Here is a 16,101-nt window from a genome sequence, read left to right on the forward strand (position 1 = left end):
TGCCATGTGTTCGATCAAAATTCACATATTTTATTTTGCCTGGTGATGTGGCCTCCACTCCCAAGCAGTAAAGTATAAAAGGTCTCACCCTTTGCTTGTTTTCAGCTCTTAAACAATTTTAACTATAACATTTTATAAGTAACTTGAAAACTGCAACTTTTTTAGGCCAATTAAAAAAGGTCTAATTAAGCAAATCATTAGTCCAATTAAGGGTTTAGGTTAAGTAATTGAGAGCTCAGTTGGAATGGAAACCAGAATACACAGGGGGTCCCGAGGACAGTGACTTAACTCCAGCAAATGAATTGACTGTACCTGTGCAAAGGGGGTGACTATGAGATCCTCAGTATGCCTAGGACAGGAACAGAGAGACACGCATGTTAGCCTGCAGCAAGGGGACACACAGCACAGGAGCACGGGAGTGTGCGTGCGGTGCTGCAAAATCATTCCAAAATCAATATTTTATGTCAAGCAGCTGATTTGAAATTGAAGGAGGGAGAGGGGGAGAGAGACACACAGACACGACAGGGAGAGAGGGGATAGAGAGAGCGATGGACAGCCAGGTGCTGCACACAGACAGGGAGAGAGAGGATAGAGAGAGCGATGGACAGCCAGGTGCTGCACACAGACAGGGAGAGAGGGGATAGAGAGAGGGATGGACAGCCAGGTGCTGCACACAGACAGGGAGAGAGGGGATAGAGAGAGGGATGGACAGCCAGGTGCTGCACACAGACAGGGAGAGAGGGGATAGAGAGAGGGATGGACAGCCAGGTGCTGCACACAGACAGGGAGAGAGGGGATAGAGAGAGGGATGGACAGCCAGGTGCTGCACACAGACAGGGAGAGAGGGGATAGAGAGAGGGATGGACAGCCAGGTGCTGCACACAGACAGGGAGAGAGGGGATAGAGAGAGGGATGGACAGCCAGGTGCTGCACACAGACAGAGGGAGAGGGACGGAGAAGGACAGAGCCGCACTCACGCCTCGCTGGTGATTGACGAGTTTCGGGACATGGTCTTGGGAGACATGTCGTAGTCGGAGTCGGAGCGGTACAGGAAGGACTCTCGCCGCTGGCTCTGCGGGAAGGAGGGGTGCAGCACCAGGCCCGGGCTCGCCTGCGAGTCCAAGGGGCTGCGGCCTGGGGAGGGGCCATTCTCCACCTCGAAACTGCAAAGAAACAAACAGCAAGACACGTGAGAAACGCAACCACGTCACACACAGAGAGAGTGCGCCACGCAACCACGCACAGACAGAGAATAAGCTACCCAACCACGCACACACAGAGAGTGAGCCATGCCCCTCAGCTTGGCTTTTTTACAAGTTAGAGTACAGAGTAAGAAACAGCGATGTTTGCCACGCTTATTAACAGACAGCCCGCCCTGAGAGTTCACACGCTATCTGTGGAGAGTAAGCTGTCTGATTCAGAGCACACTTACTGTACAGTGTGAAGATACCACAGGGATGCCAAAAATATGCTGTCAATCCCAGACAGGGAAGCCCTCTCACAGTGACAACATGGCATTGTTTTATTGAGACTATCGGGATGTTCGGATTCTAAAAGCATTCACAGACTGGTGACATTTCAGCAATAGCCTATGCCACTGTACTGTATGCTGTCCTCGTAAAAAGCATTTAGGCTTTAAGTCTTTAGTTAATTTGCTGGTGTGTTTAGACATTATTTTGTGTTATGTGGGCATGCTATTTTGCCCACAGAAGCCAGATGGCTTTCTTCCCACACTCCTCGCCACTTCGGAACCAATTCCAAACCTTTGACTGGTCAAGCGTGAGCACACACATCCGATCTGGCACGCATTTCTATCAGCTGGTTCAGAAAATAGCTGTGCGCTCAACTGTAAACCAGTTACGTGCCACTTGTGGTGTGCTCAGGTTTGTACGTTGGTTGCAACTTCATGCAGAAGAGTTTGAAGCCCTTTTAAAAGTTTGCTGGACCAGATTTGCATGATAATTCCCTATGCTTCTACTGCATGCGTGTAAGTGTCCAGAGGAGGCCTCTAAGTTGGGAGTGTGCTTCTCGCTCACTCTGCTGCGTCACACAAAGCTCGCAAGAGAAAGTACACTCTCAACTTGATTAGAGGCAGCCACCGAACACTCTGAAACACATCGCAAGCGGTTAAATCTAAATAAAAACAGACAAAAAGCTGATATTAAATGTGCTTTACATAGAACCTGTTTTGAATGTTCTGTCATTGACACTCTGAGTGCGAGATCTCCGTAACGTTATAAAAGATCTTTCAGCTTGACTGGTCCCTCACGACGCAGGCAGAGTAGAACTGGGCCAACGGAGTGCAAAGGTCACATTGTCACATGGTGTGAGTGACACGGGCAAGGCAGCTAGAGTTCTACCAGGAAAAAAAACGATAGAAAAACCTGATTCTAATTCAGTACTGGATCATCAGAACCCAAAATCAGAAACAGGTGGAAAACATAAACCAAATATCACTTTTTAATGCCCCTTGCTGAATTTCCTTTGGAAGCGACTAATGTTTAACCCCAAGAGCTGCTGGATGCCACAAAGGCACCACACACACACCTCCCAGCAATCCCAGGTCTAAAGACTAACCCGTGGGGGTGGGGGTGGGGGTGCATGCGTGTCCGATATCTGCAAGGAGTGCAAAGGAGTCACGTCAACCAAGGCTTGGTTACAGCCAGCCACGCCTTCCATAGTCACACTCCGCAAAAGTAAATAAAGCCAGATTGCTTCAATTGGGACAAAGAACTGCGCCTTTGTATATAAACTTGTTACCCTCGGCAACGTTTTTTGTACAGGTATGAAAAACTTAAAGCTGTTAATGTCTGCAGCGCTGCAAAACTGAGATATGTCAAGTTTAATCAAAGATAACACCTTGCCCAGGACTGCAATCCCACAATGCACTGCAGAGATTTCTAAGGAAACTAAGGAACGTGAATCAATCTATCTATCTATCTATCTATATATATATATATATATATATATATATATATATATATATATATATATATATATATATATATATAGGAAGGTAAGACAAATGATCGCTTAAAAATATAAATGAGTTTCAGTTTGATTATGACAGGGTCTATATTAAATAACATCAGGTTGTTATTGACTGATACTCAATAACTGTGTAAACGAGGGAGACCGAGGGGCTGCGTTCTTCTGCGTTGAGTAATTAACACCTTTAATGCCACTTCATTAATACCTAACAACGTTGGATTTCTTCATGGTAATTACTCGGAAAATATGACTTTCGGAACGCCCCTAATTACAGTGTAAAGTCCTCGTACGGCCCGCAACTCTCGAGTGAATTGCACAGATGATTCTGCAGACTCGACGGTGGAAAATCTATCCCTGGCTGGGGAGTGTGTTACTGGAGGAAAGAGCTGAGGGAGCGACTGCTGAAAACATGATGTCATAGCCCCCCCCCCCCCCCAACTCCGTCTCCCCAGGGGAACGGTAAAACCGGCTAAGATCCTCAGAATGCTCAGGAGCAGCGGGCTTAAGTTACGGAAGCCAGATGAAACCTTATCTCGCAAAAAGACAACGAGAGAGAGAGAGAGAGAGAGAGAGAGAGGGAGAGAGAGACAGAGAGAGAGAGAGAGAGAGAGAGAGAGAGGAAAAAGTAAACTCTAAATGATGCTGTGGAAAGGTGGTGATCTATTTTAATGATCTAAACAGCGGCGGGTCTTAATAAGGCCACCGTTAAACTCCTTTCCGTACCCTGCCTGGATCTCATTGACGTCACTGTATTGGTCATTTAGGGATGTTTATAACGCCTTGGGCAGTACATCAGCAGTCAGGCAGGATTGTGGTCTGTCGCTAACATTTAAAATAATGTATTTTGCTGAACGCTTTCTTTTTTTTTAAAATTAGTTTAATCATTTTAAGAATGAATAAAAGTGACACACAGATTTCAAAGGGGTGAAGAGTCTCGGTCTGCAGCTTATACCAGAACGTAAAACTATGGAGGAATGTCGTTACAACAACAACAAATGATGTCAGAGTAAAACTAAAAAAACACATTGCGGAAATCAACTCCTGAAGATAGAAATCTGTTGCACACACGCTTTTTTTTTTTTTTTTACTGAAAACCGCCCACGGTATTTATTCACTGGTTTAATTCATGAGTGGTAACCGGAGGACGTGTTTTTTGTATTTATTAATGCTTAACCACGAAGCAAATCTGAGAAGCAGCTTCTTACCAGTCATGAAGGGCCCAGTACCAAGTGAGCCTAAGGAGGAAAATACAGAAGGTTTCTGAACTCAAATGTACAAAATATTCTTGCAAATTCTGAAAGGCAGCAAGTGGAACTGAGCAGATTTCCATAGAGACTGAACTGCTCCCTCCCTCACCCCCCTAAGAGAAAGGGTGCTCCCTCCAGTCCAGGGCAGGCTTGAGGCATAGAGACTGAACTGCTCCCTCCCTTCCTCACCCCCCTAAGAGAAAGGGTGCTCCCTCCAGTCCAGTCCAGGGCAGGCTTGAGGCATGGAGACTGAACTGCTCCCTCCTTCCCTCACCTCCCTAAGAGAAAAGGTGCTCCCTCCAGTCCAGTCCAGGGCAGGCTTGAGGCATGGAGACTGAACTGCTCCCTCCCTCACCCCTAAGAGAAAAGGTGCTCCCTCCAGTCCAGTCCAGGGCAGGCTTGAGGCATGGAGACTGAACTGCTCCCTCCCTCCCTCACCCCCCCTAAGAGAAAGGGTGCTCCCTCCAGTCCAGGACAGACTAACCTAGCTCTGTGGATTGTGAGCATCAGAAAATAAGCACCAAAGAGAAATACTCTGCTAATCCTGGGTTAAATTGCTTTCTGGGCCTTAAGCCAACAGACATGAAATAAAGGTGAATTTAGGAACGGTTGAGGTCAATGGAAAAAAACAAAAAGACATGTACTGTAACTGTAGTTCCTCAGGAAATATCACATAGGCATCCTTAGAGGCCCCTCGCTGCGTCAGGAAGCTTTCTACCTCTCAGAGGTTACAGACTGAGCCATAAAGACAGGCAGCGAAACTGTTATAGCCACAACAATCCTGTGATTTTCAAGTCCTGCCGAGTCAACAAACCAAATCGATTAAATCTGAACCACGTCGCCATTATTCCTCTAGTACATTTTATAATATATATATATAGTTTAAAACACACACATTACTAAATGAAGTGTCTCTAATTACTGTGTATTTACATAGTAGTTACTTAGTAAATACACATGTACTTACACATAATTACAATGCTATTACGCACAGTTGCAATGTACTTAAGGTGTAAATCTTTTTGCATGCTATAACTCAAAATCTAGCTGTTTTCTGTATTGCAGTTGTTACTTTGTTTTGTTATTGAGTATTTTTTTTAAAAGCTGAATCCTGGTAGTACTGATGATTCCAAATTCTAGGTTCCAGTGTGGACGACTCCAAATTCTATTGCTTTCATTCTAAGAACATGTCCAGGCTGATCTCTGCAATCCGCATGTGGTCCTGGAATCACGAGAAGCTGAGTAGGGACAAAGGATTGGTGACTAAGAGTAACTGCTCTGTTTTCGACTACACACAAGCCCGTTAAGTCTGAATACAACCCTCCCGAATGCAAATGAGAAAGGAGTCCCGTTGAAATAGGGTTACCACGTACACTAGGACACACCAGTGCATTCTGGGAAGTGTAGTCCTGCTGTAAAATGTACAGGTAAAAAAAAAAGTACCAGAATGCATTGAGTTGAAAAGCCTGCTCTGTCCCAGGCTGCCTCAGTCATGCGATCAGCCTGCGTTGAAATAACACCCTGCTTCCTGTAGGGCTGCAGTGTTTGTTTACCGGCTCTCTGTATCAAAGAGAACCACAGCTTCTCGAGAGGCAGGGTTCATGTACTCTGCTCAGTGCATTCACACTCTTAAGTGGTGCTTCCGCAGGTCTGAACCTGCTCAAGCAGCATTACTGAACATGCTAGCTCCCAAGGCATTGAGGAGTTGCTGGCTTTCCATATGCACTCCAGCCAGGATTGTTCTGTAAGTACAGTTTTACAGACACTCCCAGGTGTACAGTATATACCAGGGCTGGCCAAACCCTGGTCCTGGAGAGCCACGGTCCTGCAGGCTTTCTGGGTATCTTTAAATCATCAATGGGTAAACACCTGGACATTTTTTTAGTGTTAACCAATTGAGAAAATAATGAGTTCAATTAAGTAATTGAGAATTCGGGTGGAGTGAAAAACCAGAAGACTCTGTGGCTCTCTAGGACCAGGGTTGACCACTCCAGGTGTATACAGCATAAGAAATCATATAGCAAACCCTGATATTGATGCGATCCAGCCCTCTGAAATGTCTTTATAATATACAGCACTAGACCCTGATATTGATGAGAGCAAGCCCTCTGAAATGTCTTTATAATATATAGCACTAGACCCTGATATTGATGCGATCCAGCCCTCTGAAATGTCTTTATAATATACAGCGCTAGGCCCTGATATTGATGCGATCCAGCCCTCTGAAATGTCTTTATAATATACAGCACTAGACCCTGATATTGATGAGAGCCAGCCCTCTGAAATGTCTTTATAATATATAGCACTAGACCCTGATATTGATGCGATCCAGCCCTCTGAAATGTCTTTATAATATACAGCGCTAGGCCCTGATATTGATGCGATCCAGCCCTCTGAAATGTCTTTATAATATACAGCACTAGACCCTGATATTGATGAGAGCCAGCCCTCTGAAATGTCTTTATAATATATAGCACTAGACCCTGATATTGATGCGATCCAGCCCTCTGAAAAGTCTTTATAATATATAGCAGACCCTGATATTGATGTGATACAGCAATCTGAAATGTCTTTATAATATACAGCACTAGATCCTGATATTGATGCGATCCAGCCCTCTGAAATGTCTTTATAATATACAGCGCTAGGCCCTGATATTGATGCGATCCAGCCCTCTGAAATGTCTTTATAATATACAGCACTAGACCCTGATATTGATGCGATCCAGCCCTCTGAAATGTCTTTATAATATACAGCACTAGACCCTGATATTGATGCGATCCAGCCCTCTGAAATGTCTTTATAATATACAGCACTAGACCCTGATATTGATGCGATCCAGCCCTCTGAAATGTCTTTATAATATACAGCAGACCCTGATATTGATGTGATACAGCAATCTGAAATGTCTTTATAATATAAAGCACTAGACCCTGATATTGATGCGATCCAGCCCTCTGAAATATCTTTATAATATACAGCATTAGACCCTGATATTGATGCGATCCAGCCCTCTGAAATGTCTTTATATTATATAGCACTAGACCCTGATATTGATGCGATCCAGCCCTCTGCAATGTCTTTGTAGCAGCTAGTTATGTATCTGAGGGATTGTACAGCAGTTGTATCATCAGCGATCATGTTTTCACCAGCGCGCAGTTCAGATCTCGTTTTGCAGAAGACATCAAAGATAAAAGTTGTTTCAGACTGTATCTTCCCGTATAACTCTGGGAAGGGGGAATCAATTAACATAAATTGAGAACCATGACAAAAAGTGTCATGCAATAAAAGTTCTACCACTGCAGGAGAGAAGGAGACCACGAGAGAGAGAGAGAGAGAGAGAGAGAGAGAGAGAGAGAGAGAGAGAGAGAGAGAGAGAGAGTGAGTTCTGGATGAGTTAAGTGGCTTTCGTGGCGTCATTGAGAATGTCGCCGGTTCCTCAGAAGCAGTAGAGTGGTGATGCTCTGCTAGTCCCGGGGAGGGGCAGGCAGCCTCCCAGCTCCACAGCTAAATGCGGAATAACGCAACGCTACGCAGCCACCAGCGTCAGCCTGGGCCTCTGGTGAAAGCGATACTGGCCTTTGGGACGGCTCTTAACCCACTTTGCTGACTCCGCGTGCACGCACACACACACACACACACACACACACACACTGCACAGAGCACTCGGAACATTCCGCTTAGCTTAACCTCATTCAGGAAGATATTTTTTTGGAAAAACTAGGATGGTAATCTTATTTCATTTCATTAAAAAAAAAAAAAAATATATATATATATATATATATATATATATATATATATATATATATATATATTTATATATAATATATTAACATGAGGAAGTAAAAAGGTACAGAGGAGACTTATCAGCACCTGTCCTGCATGGAGGCTGAATTATATAAGCCTAGACATGTAACTTGTTACCCTCGGCAACGTTTTTTGTACAGGTATGAAAAACTTAAAGCTGTTAATGTCTGCAGCGCTGCAAAACTGAGATATGTCAAGTTTAATCAAAGATAACACCTTGCCCAGGACTGCAATCCCACAATGCATTGCAGAGATTTCTAAGGAAACTAAGGAAAGTGAATTAATCTATCTATCTATCTATCTATCTATCTATCTATCTATCTATCTATCTATATATATATATATATATATATATATATATATATATATATATATATATATATATATATATATAATATATTAACATGAGGAAGTAAAAAGGTACAGAGGAGACTTATCAGCACCTGTCCTGCATGGAGGCTGAATTATATAAGCCTAGACATGTATAGTATTTTATTCAAGCAATAAGACCTGTTCTGTACACGAGGTGCTTCTCATTGGTTATTAACGCTTTCAACGCTGTAGAACTGAAAAAAAAAAAAAAAAATCTAGGTAAAAATACACTGAAAACTGCATACCGCTAGTGCAGACCAGCAACAAAATAATAGTCTTGCCTATGCTCCTGTTTGATTTCTGTGTTACTTATTTTCTCGCTATGAGACATTGCAACTATTTGATTAGTTTTGGTTGCGTTGTTTCTTAGGGGAATCAGTCACAGCTGGATTTTTTGCAGGGATTTTACAGTGCTGCATATTTTTAGGGGTAACCTCGGGATAAGGAAGGATAGGAGGTTGATGCAAACGAGCTGCAAAAAACACTCCAGTAAAATCCAGCTGCTCCTTATCCCGGCACAGATTTGCAGGCTGACGCGATAGTCCCACAGGACATCGTTGTATAGTTTGTTTGTTTCTTTTAAAGATAATTTTAATTTCTCTTAAAAGGCTGAGTTACATCTAAATGCTCATCACTGCTGTAAATAAACCAGTGTTAAAACCCCCCTCGGGGCCTCATTAGAATGGAACTCTTTCTGGGCCAATGGGAGAGGGCGTTGTCCATTCTGAGAAGTGATCTCATGGTTTCAAATTCCATTTCTTAGCTCGTCTGTATTCCTCAAGACTGCGGACTGCTTGATCACAACTTGGCACTTTCTGACAATGGGGGCAGAAGTTTCTTCAGTGCTAGCCTCTTATGACAATACAGTACCATCTTATCACAATACAGAACCATCCTATCACAATACAGAACCATCCTATCACAATACAGTACATTTTGCAGTTTCAGCACACTGATCTCATGGTTATACTGCGCGTTTATCATAGGTTCACCATTGTTTGCCATGTGTTTTAAAATCTGCTTTACCCCACTTTCATTCTGTTACATTGCATTTGGAGCATTTTGATGCCGAGCAGCAACATGTAACCCTTCTGATCTTCTGCTTTCCTAATGTGATATTAAGTGAGGTAGGAATGAGCTGCAGGAGTGACAGTAAACATGCATGATAATAATCTCAGCTCCAGCACTCCACTCGGACTAATTCAACGCATGCACACATCACCACTGACGTGCAGCTTGAGTCGCAAATCCATGCAAACCGAAGCCATGCCTCAACCTGTCTTTATAAAGGTCTTAAAATGTATGCACCTACTGCATGTTGTGCAGTGCCTGCTTTACCGATGTGTTTCTGAATTTGCCTGACTTATCTGCAGCTAATGGCCAAAAGTTTTGCAAAAAAAAAAACCCTCTATGAATATAATTTAGATCTTTTATTTAACATTGTGCAATCAAAGAAACTACAAAATATTGCAAAAAGTCTACCTGGAAGCCGTAACAGCAGAACTGTAGTGTTTCAGGTTACATTTCGAAATGTCACATTTCTCAATTTTTGCCAGTTTTTCGTTAAGTCTATGGAAAACCACAAAGCAGCCTGCGATTCAATATGGTAGCGTAACACTGTTCAGCAGGTTTCATTCCACTTCACGAAGCAAGCCACTTCTATAGGGTTATGCAAACCCTTTGGCCGTAGCTTCTGAGTGCCTACAAAAGCTTATCTAATCCATAAAACAATTAAAACAAGGAGGGTTCCAACAAAACCAGCAACAAAAGATAAGATGTTTTTTTTGGAGATAAGAAGGAATGCTAGCTGTGAACGGTTATTTGATCCATTTCTCTGCAATGGGTTTTCTCAATTACTGAGACAGTTACGGAATTCAAAAAGACACTTAGTCTACTTAAGTTTCTCGCAGCTTTTTTTCCTACCATAGTTTAAGAATTTGCACCTTTTATCTCTTGCAAAGTCCCTGCCTTCCAGGTAATCTTCTGACATTTACAACGACCTGAAGCTACTCATTGAAAAAGACCCGTGCTGACACGTTTACAGGATTAAGGAGACTATGCAAAGTTTCGTTTGCATTTTCTCTGACCCAGTTTGGATATACGCAGCCCACAAGAGCTCCTAAATTTCCATCGCTACTGTTCAAAGTTTCCATGTTCGAACAATCTTTCAAAATGTGAGCCAATCTACTTTTATTCTGAATGAAAAGTAAAAGTGTAACTCATACCTTATTGCAGTAAAAGGATCCATTATCAAATCACCCATGAAGGAAAGTGGAGAGAAAGGCTAATCTGTACAGTACAGTACAATGTGTGCTATTTACTTCAGACGGGTTGAATGCATGGTTTCCTTTGCACAGTCTAACATTCGGTTTTATAAACGAATACGAGCATGGTAATGGTTGCCACAGAATATATTTCAAGCTGGACTATTTATATATTTGCCCCAGTACTACTTTAGTGCCAAAAGTACCAAGTTTTCTGAGCAGAAGGGGACTTGTACTGTGAGGCAGCACCAAACTAGTCGATTACAAAACTGTCAGCTGACCTAAGAAACTGGTAGCCAACGAATCTCACGTCCCGTCACAAAACAGCATGCTTGAAACAGAACACCAGACATATATACTGTAGTGAAATCGGTTAACACAGAGCGAGGCAATCCACACACAGGAGGAGAGCGAACCCGGGACCTCTCGCACTAAAGCTTAGCACCGATACCGCTGTATAAAAGAGCCGGCTCCTTTGCAAGAAGCGTATATCGGGCTCATGTCTTCATGTGTGGTCACCTACCAGCCCTGCTGCTGCCTTCCCCCGTGCATGCTACAATATATTTTTTAAAAGTGGGGACATTTTAAAAGTACAACAGCATTTATAAATGGTATTCTGAAACTGAGCAAAAATGATTTATTACAAGCTTTCCTAGCAGTTATTATTTACCAGTATCTGACCAAAACAAAGTCTTGCATGCTTTTCAGCTCAAAGGTTTTTACTTCACCTGTCATCACACCTCAGCGTCTGGCTCGGAGCCACTAAAATTCAGTCTTTTGCTCCGGATGTCATGTCTGTGGTTAGAAATGCGAGCAGAACGTCATTCACACTTCAGCAAGCCACCACGATAAACCAACACACAGCTCTGACACATTTAATCAGAAACGGACCCATTTCTCACTGTTAACGTTTAACCCCGGAATGAGCGACTCAGCTTTACAGGAGGGGAAGCAACGGAATACTCAAGGCAGCTGACACCAGCCTGAACACTAATTCTTGAGACCTGCGGTTTTCACCTGCTGTGGTTCAGCAAGAAAAGGCAGCTATTACATAAAACAAATGCAGATCTGTCCTCTCATTCAGCTTTGTATCTAGTCTGAGAGAGAGAGAGACATTGTGTCCGAATGTTTTGGAATAACGCCTTCGTTGCAGGTAAAAAAAAAAAAATCTGACAAAACAAAAACAGTTTGTAAGTCATTTTTTCATATGTTATTATTTTTTTGTTCAGGCTTTAATATTATTATCTTGTTTACAGTAACCAGGCCAACCCTAAAGGTTCCCCTTCGCGTCTCAGGTATCTTGCAAAACAAGTTCCAAATACAATAAACCACAAAAGACGTCTGCGCTACACCAGTGAGTTTTTGAAGTCTTCCACACAGTAAGAAAACAGGGCCTAGAGAAAAAAAAAACACTGTGAACTGCCATAGCTGGAAATACAGCCACGTTCATTCACCAGTCCAACAGCACATCAGTGAGAATGACAGTCCAATGTAAACTGCAGACTGAACAAAACACACACACACATATATATATATATATATATATATATATATATATATATATATAGAGAGAGAGAGAGAGAGAGAGAGAGAGAGAGAGAGAGAGAGAGATTGAAAGTAGGTAGAACTGCATATATATATATATATATATATATAATTTGAAAAAGGAAGACTGCTGTGTACCAAAAGGAGCAAAATCTAAAACAAAAAAGAACGCAGGTACACAAAAATGTGAATAATTGATTAAAAAAACAAACAAAAACAAACCTTCTATCAGGATGTTTTGGACTACAAGCCCTTCAGCTGGATGGAAAAAGCAGCTACAGGGAGAAGGTGAGCAGCTAAAGATGTATAGCTACAGAAATACACTGCTAGCCCCAACACTACTATCGACAGGCTTCACACAGTACAGTAGAGCACCCACAACATGCAAGAGAGATCCCCATACTGCTTTCATTCAAAAGACGGCTACAGACCACGCTTCAGTAAAACAGCCCAAGACACCTGAGCGAGCATTCAAAGATACCTTGAAGAATCTTTCAAATCCTGCCCCCAGCCCCCCAAACTAAAACAGCACTTCCTAACCCTTTCTCTGAAGCGCTGTCCAGGTGGATTCTGTACAGCCTGACAGCCCTCTGTGCAGAAAGAATACGAGGAAGGCAGAAAAAACAGGAGGAAAAAAGCACCAACCTAACGGATTTGGAGAGCTTGTGTCTCTTTATGTCCTCCTCGCTGAATGAGAAATGCATGTCCGCAGCGGGCTGGGGGACAGCGGAGGAGAGCCTGAGGAGCCCAGCGCTCATGAAGTTTTTGGATGGCATGTAAGCCACTTGGACCATGAACCTCTCATTAAGAAGACACGGCGCTCGCAATCTCTCTGTCTCCCTGGCTGCTGGCTGTCAGCGAAACAAACCCAGAACAAGTTGAGAGAGAGAGAGAGAGAGCGAGGGACACAGAGAGAGAGAGAGAGAGAGAACTGACTTCCCCCGGCACTCTGCGATCTTATACGCCTTTCATTACCTCAAGGTGTTACAGCAAAACCAGGTGCTTGCCAAAACCCGGCACTGGATTTCTGAAAATGTTTTCTGGGAGATCTACAGCTATGGGCAAAGGTTTGACCTGTTTACAGTCTCTCCAAGTACAGCTGTGGCCACATGTTTTGCATCACCCTATGGAATGAACTCATCTTGCTTTATAAAGTCGAATGAAACCTGCTGAATAATGTTACGCTAACGTATTCAATCACACACCGCGTTGCAGTTTTCCATATACTGAACGAAAAACTGACACAAACTGAAAGATTTGACATTTCTAAATCTAAAATACTGTGCTATTATTGTGGCTTTTGCGACATCATTTTTGTCGTGTCTTTGATTATGTTAAATAAAAGATTATATTCATATCGTTTTATATTGCAATAAGCATTCTCAGTGTGGAAAGGGTTAAATGTTTATACTAAACAGAACGTCTGCAGCAGAAGTTATGCACAGGCTGGTAAGAAAAAACAAGGGCAGCAGTGTGGAGTAGTGGTTAGGGCTCTGGACTCTTGACCGGAGGGTTGTGGGTTCAATCCCAGGTGGGGGGACACTGCTGCTGTACCCTTGAGCAAGGTACTTTACCTAGATTGCGCCAGTAAAAACCCAACTGTATAAATGGGTAATTGTATGTAAAAATAATGTGATATCTTGTAACAATTGTAAGTCGCCCTGGATAAGGGCGTCTGCTAAGAAATAAATAATAATAATCTGGAATCAGAGGATAATGAAAAAAGTCCCCTCGGCTGGGTTTGCCTTTGATTCTCTCTGTTTTCTTTTTTGGTTTAACACTTCACTACCCTGGTTATGTTCCCATACCGATTTTAATGCCTAGTTTCTCGATGTCAAATGTATTGGCAGCAAAAGGGTTGATGCTTTGAAATGTTCTCTTAAAGGTGTGGTCACTTTTAAACCCAGCTTCGTTAGTGATTTCTCTGTCACTGTCCAATCAGTCAGACCCCAGAGCAGGGGTTCCCCCAACCTGGTCCTGGGGACCGCCTGTGTCTGAGCTCTCACTTAACTCATCACTTGCTTAATAATTGCTCCTAAAAAGCTGCAGATTTCATTTTATAGTTAACTTGAAATCTGCAACTTTTTAAGAGCTGACAACAATTAAAGAAAGGCCACAGTAAGCATGTTATCAGTTCAGTTAAGGGTGAAGTGACTGAGATCTCAGTTGGAATGAACACCAGAAGACACTGGGGTCCCGAGGACCTGGTTTGGGAAGCCCTGGTCTTAGACGACACATTGGGAGAGACCCAAATAGGTGCGGACCAACACAGAGGAGCGAGATTGGGCTGCTCTACAGTGCTGTAGCTTCATGGACTCACTGTATCAATGTGAAGGAAATGCATTGAAAATGAAAAGTTCAACTACGCAATGATACGGGGAGCAGTGAAAACACGTATCGCTCATTTACATTGATCCACGCAGCTTTGGGCAAAGTTTAAAGAGAAGAGAAACTTGGACTGTTAATTAAGGAGGTTGAATGATTCGCTGCTCGTTTCCTATTGGTTTTTAAATAGAGCACTTCGTTGGAACTTCCGGATGTAGACTTTACACCCACGTTCAAGCAATTCTTTGTTTTTAGCTGAGCTCTTGGAAACAAATATTCATGCGGTAAAATACTGGAGGAGTAATATTGAGTTAAATCAAATATGCTTAAAAAAAAAGAATATATTTTTTTTCACATAAATGATTTCACTGTTAAAAAATCGTATTTTAATTAAGAACGGCCGGCGCAATTATCTACGTTAACTTCAGCAAAACAGAATTTAAAAACAATACAAAAAAGTTTGTAATGTTTGTATTTACGGTAGCTTTGTATGCTTGTGGGATTTCCAGGCTGCAAAATGCATTTCTACACAGGGCCTGCTGATACTGCAGCAGAGCAACGCTTCGACTGAATGAGTGTGAATCCTTCTCCTCCCCCTCCTCTCTCTCCCTCCATCTCCTGGTTTTCCCTGCAGCCCGCACGCTGATCTGGGTGTGCTGATCTGAGGCAGCCCCCTGTGTGTCACTCCAGCAGTGACGTCAGAGCCCAGCTCGTGTTACAAACAGGGGTGGAGACTGCTAGCTCCAGCTGTCACATCAATAACAGCACAGTGAGATCCTAATCATAGCTAAAGAACAGTCACTAGAGCGTGTGTGTGAGAGAGGGAGAAGGTGAGAGACAATAACAATACAGAAATCGTAACTACAGCTTAGAGGAGCCAGCCTTTACTAAGTGATCACAACAAAAAGGTAGTTGCTGTACAGTGGTGAATGTCATTGTATTATACCACAGGGGTTTTGACATAAAGGTGTTACAATGGTATGAACCAATGCTAACTGCTAATCCGTGTGCTATCGTATGTGGGCCACCGTGCAAGAGAAAGACACAGCAAGAGAACTAGATGCAAAACAGCTTCGCAAACCAGCCCGCAAGTTGGGAGTACAGTCCCGTAGATTAGAGGTTCATTTGTGCCGGATCGCACCAGATCCGCCTTTTTGTGTGAGAAGGTCAGTACATTACATTAGGTCTAGAAACAGAAATGCTATCCCTCTTTCTTAATAAGATCTGGTACCTTTTGGTTCATAAATTCAACACTGATGTAAATTAAGATGACCATATGGCTCTGTGTTCAACGGGACAGTTTGGGATCGTGCAGGCTTTTTAACTCGCAATCCCAGTGCATTCTGGTAAACGTAGTCCTGCTTCTTTTAAAGGTAAGAATGGTACCTGAGACAGGTAAAACGTACCAGAATGCATGGGGTTGAAAAACCTGAACGGTCCCGCTGAACAGCGGTCAGCTTACAAAATGCAACTGCTTTAAAAGAAATCTATTCAGTTCAGAGTAAGGAAGAATCGACACACCAAACAGAACAGCCTCCTACTGCTTGTTT

The 16,101-nt window shown here is 42.9% G+C and overlaps 1 protein-coding gene across 6 annotated transcripts in view; it reads right to left on the reverse strand.

Annotated features, from left to right (window-relative positions):
• LOC117402053 (cAMP-specific 3',5'-cyclic phosphodiesterase 4B) overlaps positions 1-16,101 on the reverse strand; it is a 218,201-nt gene that overhangs the window by 32,449 nt on the left and 169,651 nt on the right. For 5 of the 6 annotated variants that reach the window (XM_059007870.1, XM_059007871.1, XM_059007869.1 and 2 more), the window contains 2 exons: positions 978-1,163; positions 313-349 (listed from right to left, as the gene is read on the reverse strand). In XM_059007870.1, coding sequence (XP_058863853.1) covers positions 313-349; positions 978-1,163 — 223 coding nt within the window. Of the gene's footprint in view, positions 1-312; positions 350-977; positions 1,164-12,871; positions 13,162-16,101 lie in introns of those variants that run through there. The other variant, XM_059007873.1, reaches the window with a different exon arrangement.

This window comes from Acipenser ruthenus, chromosome 36, assembly GCF_902713425.1.
Source record: "Acipenser ruthenus chromosome 36, fAciRut3.2 maternal haplotype, whole genome shotgun sequence".
NCBI classification, from domain to species: domain Eukaryota; kingdom Metazoa; phylum Chordata; class Actinopteri; order Acipenseriformes; family Acipenseridae; genus Acipenser; species Acipenser ruthenus.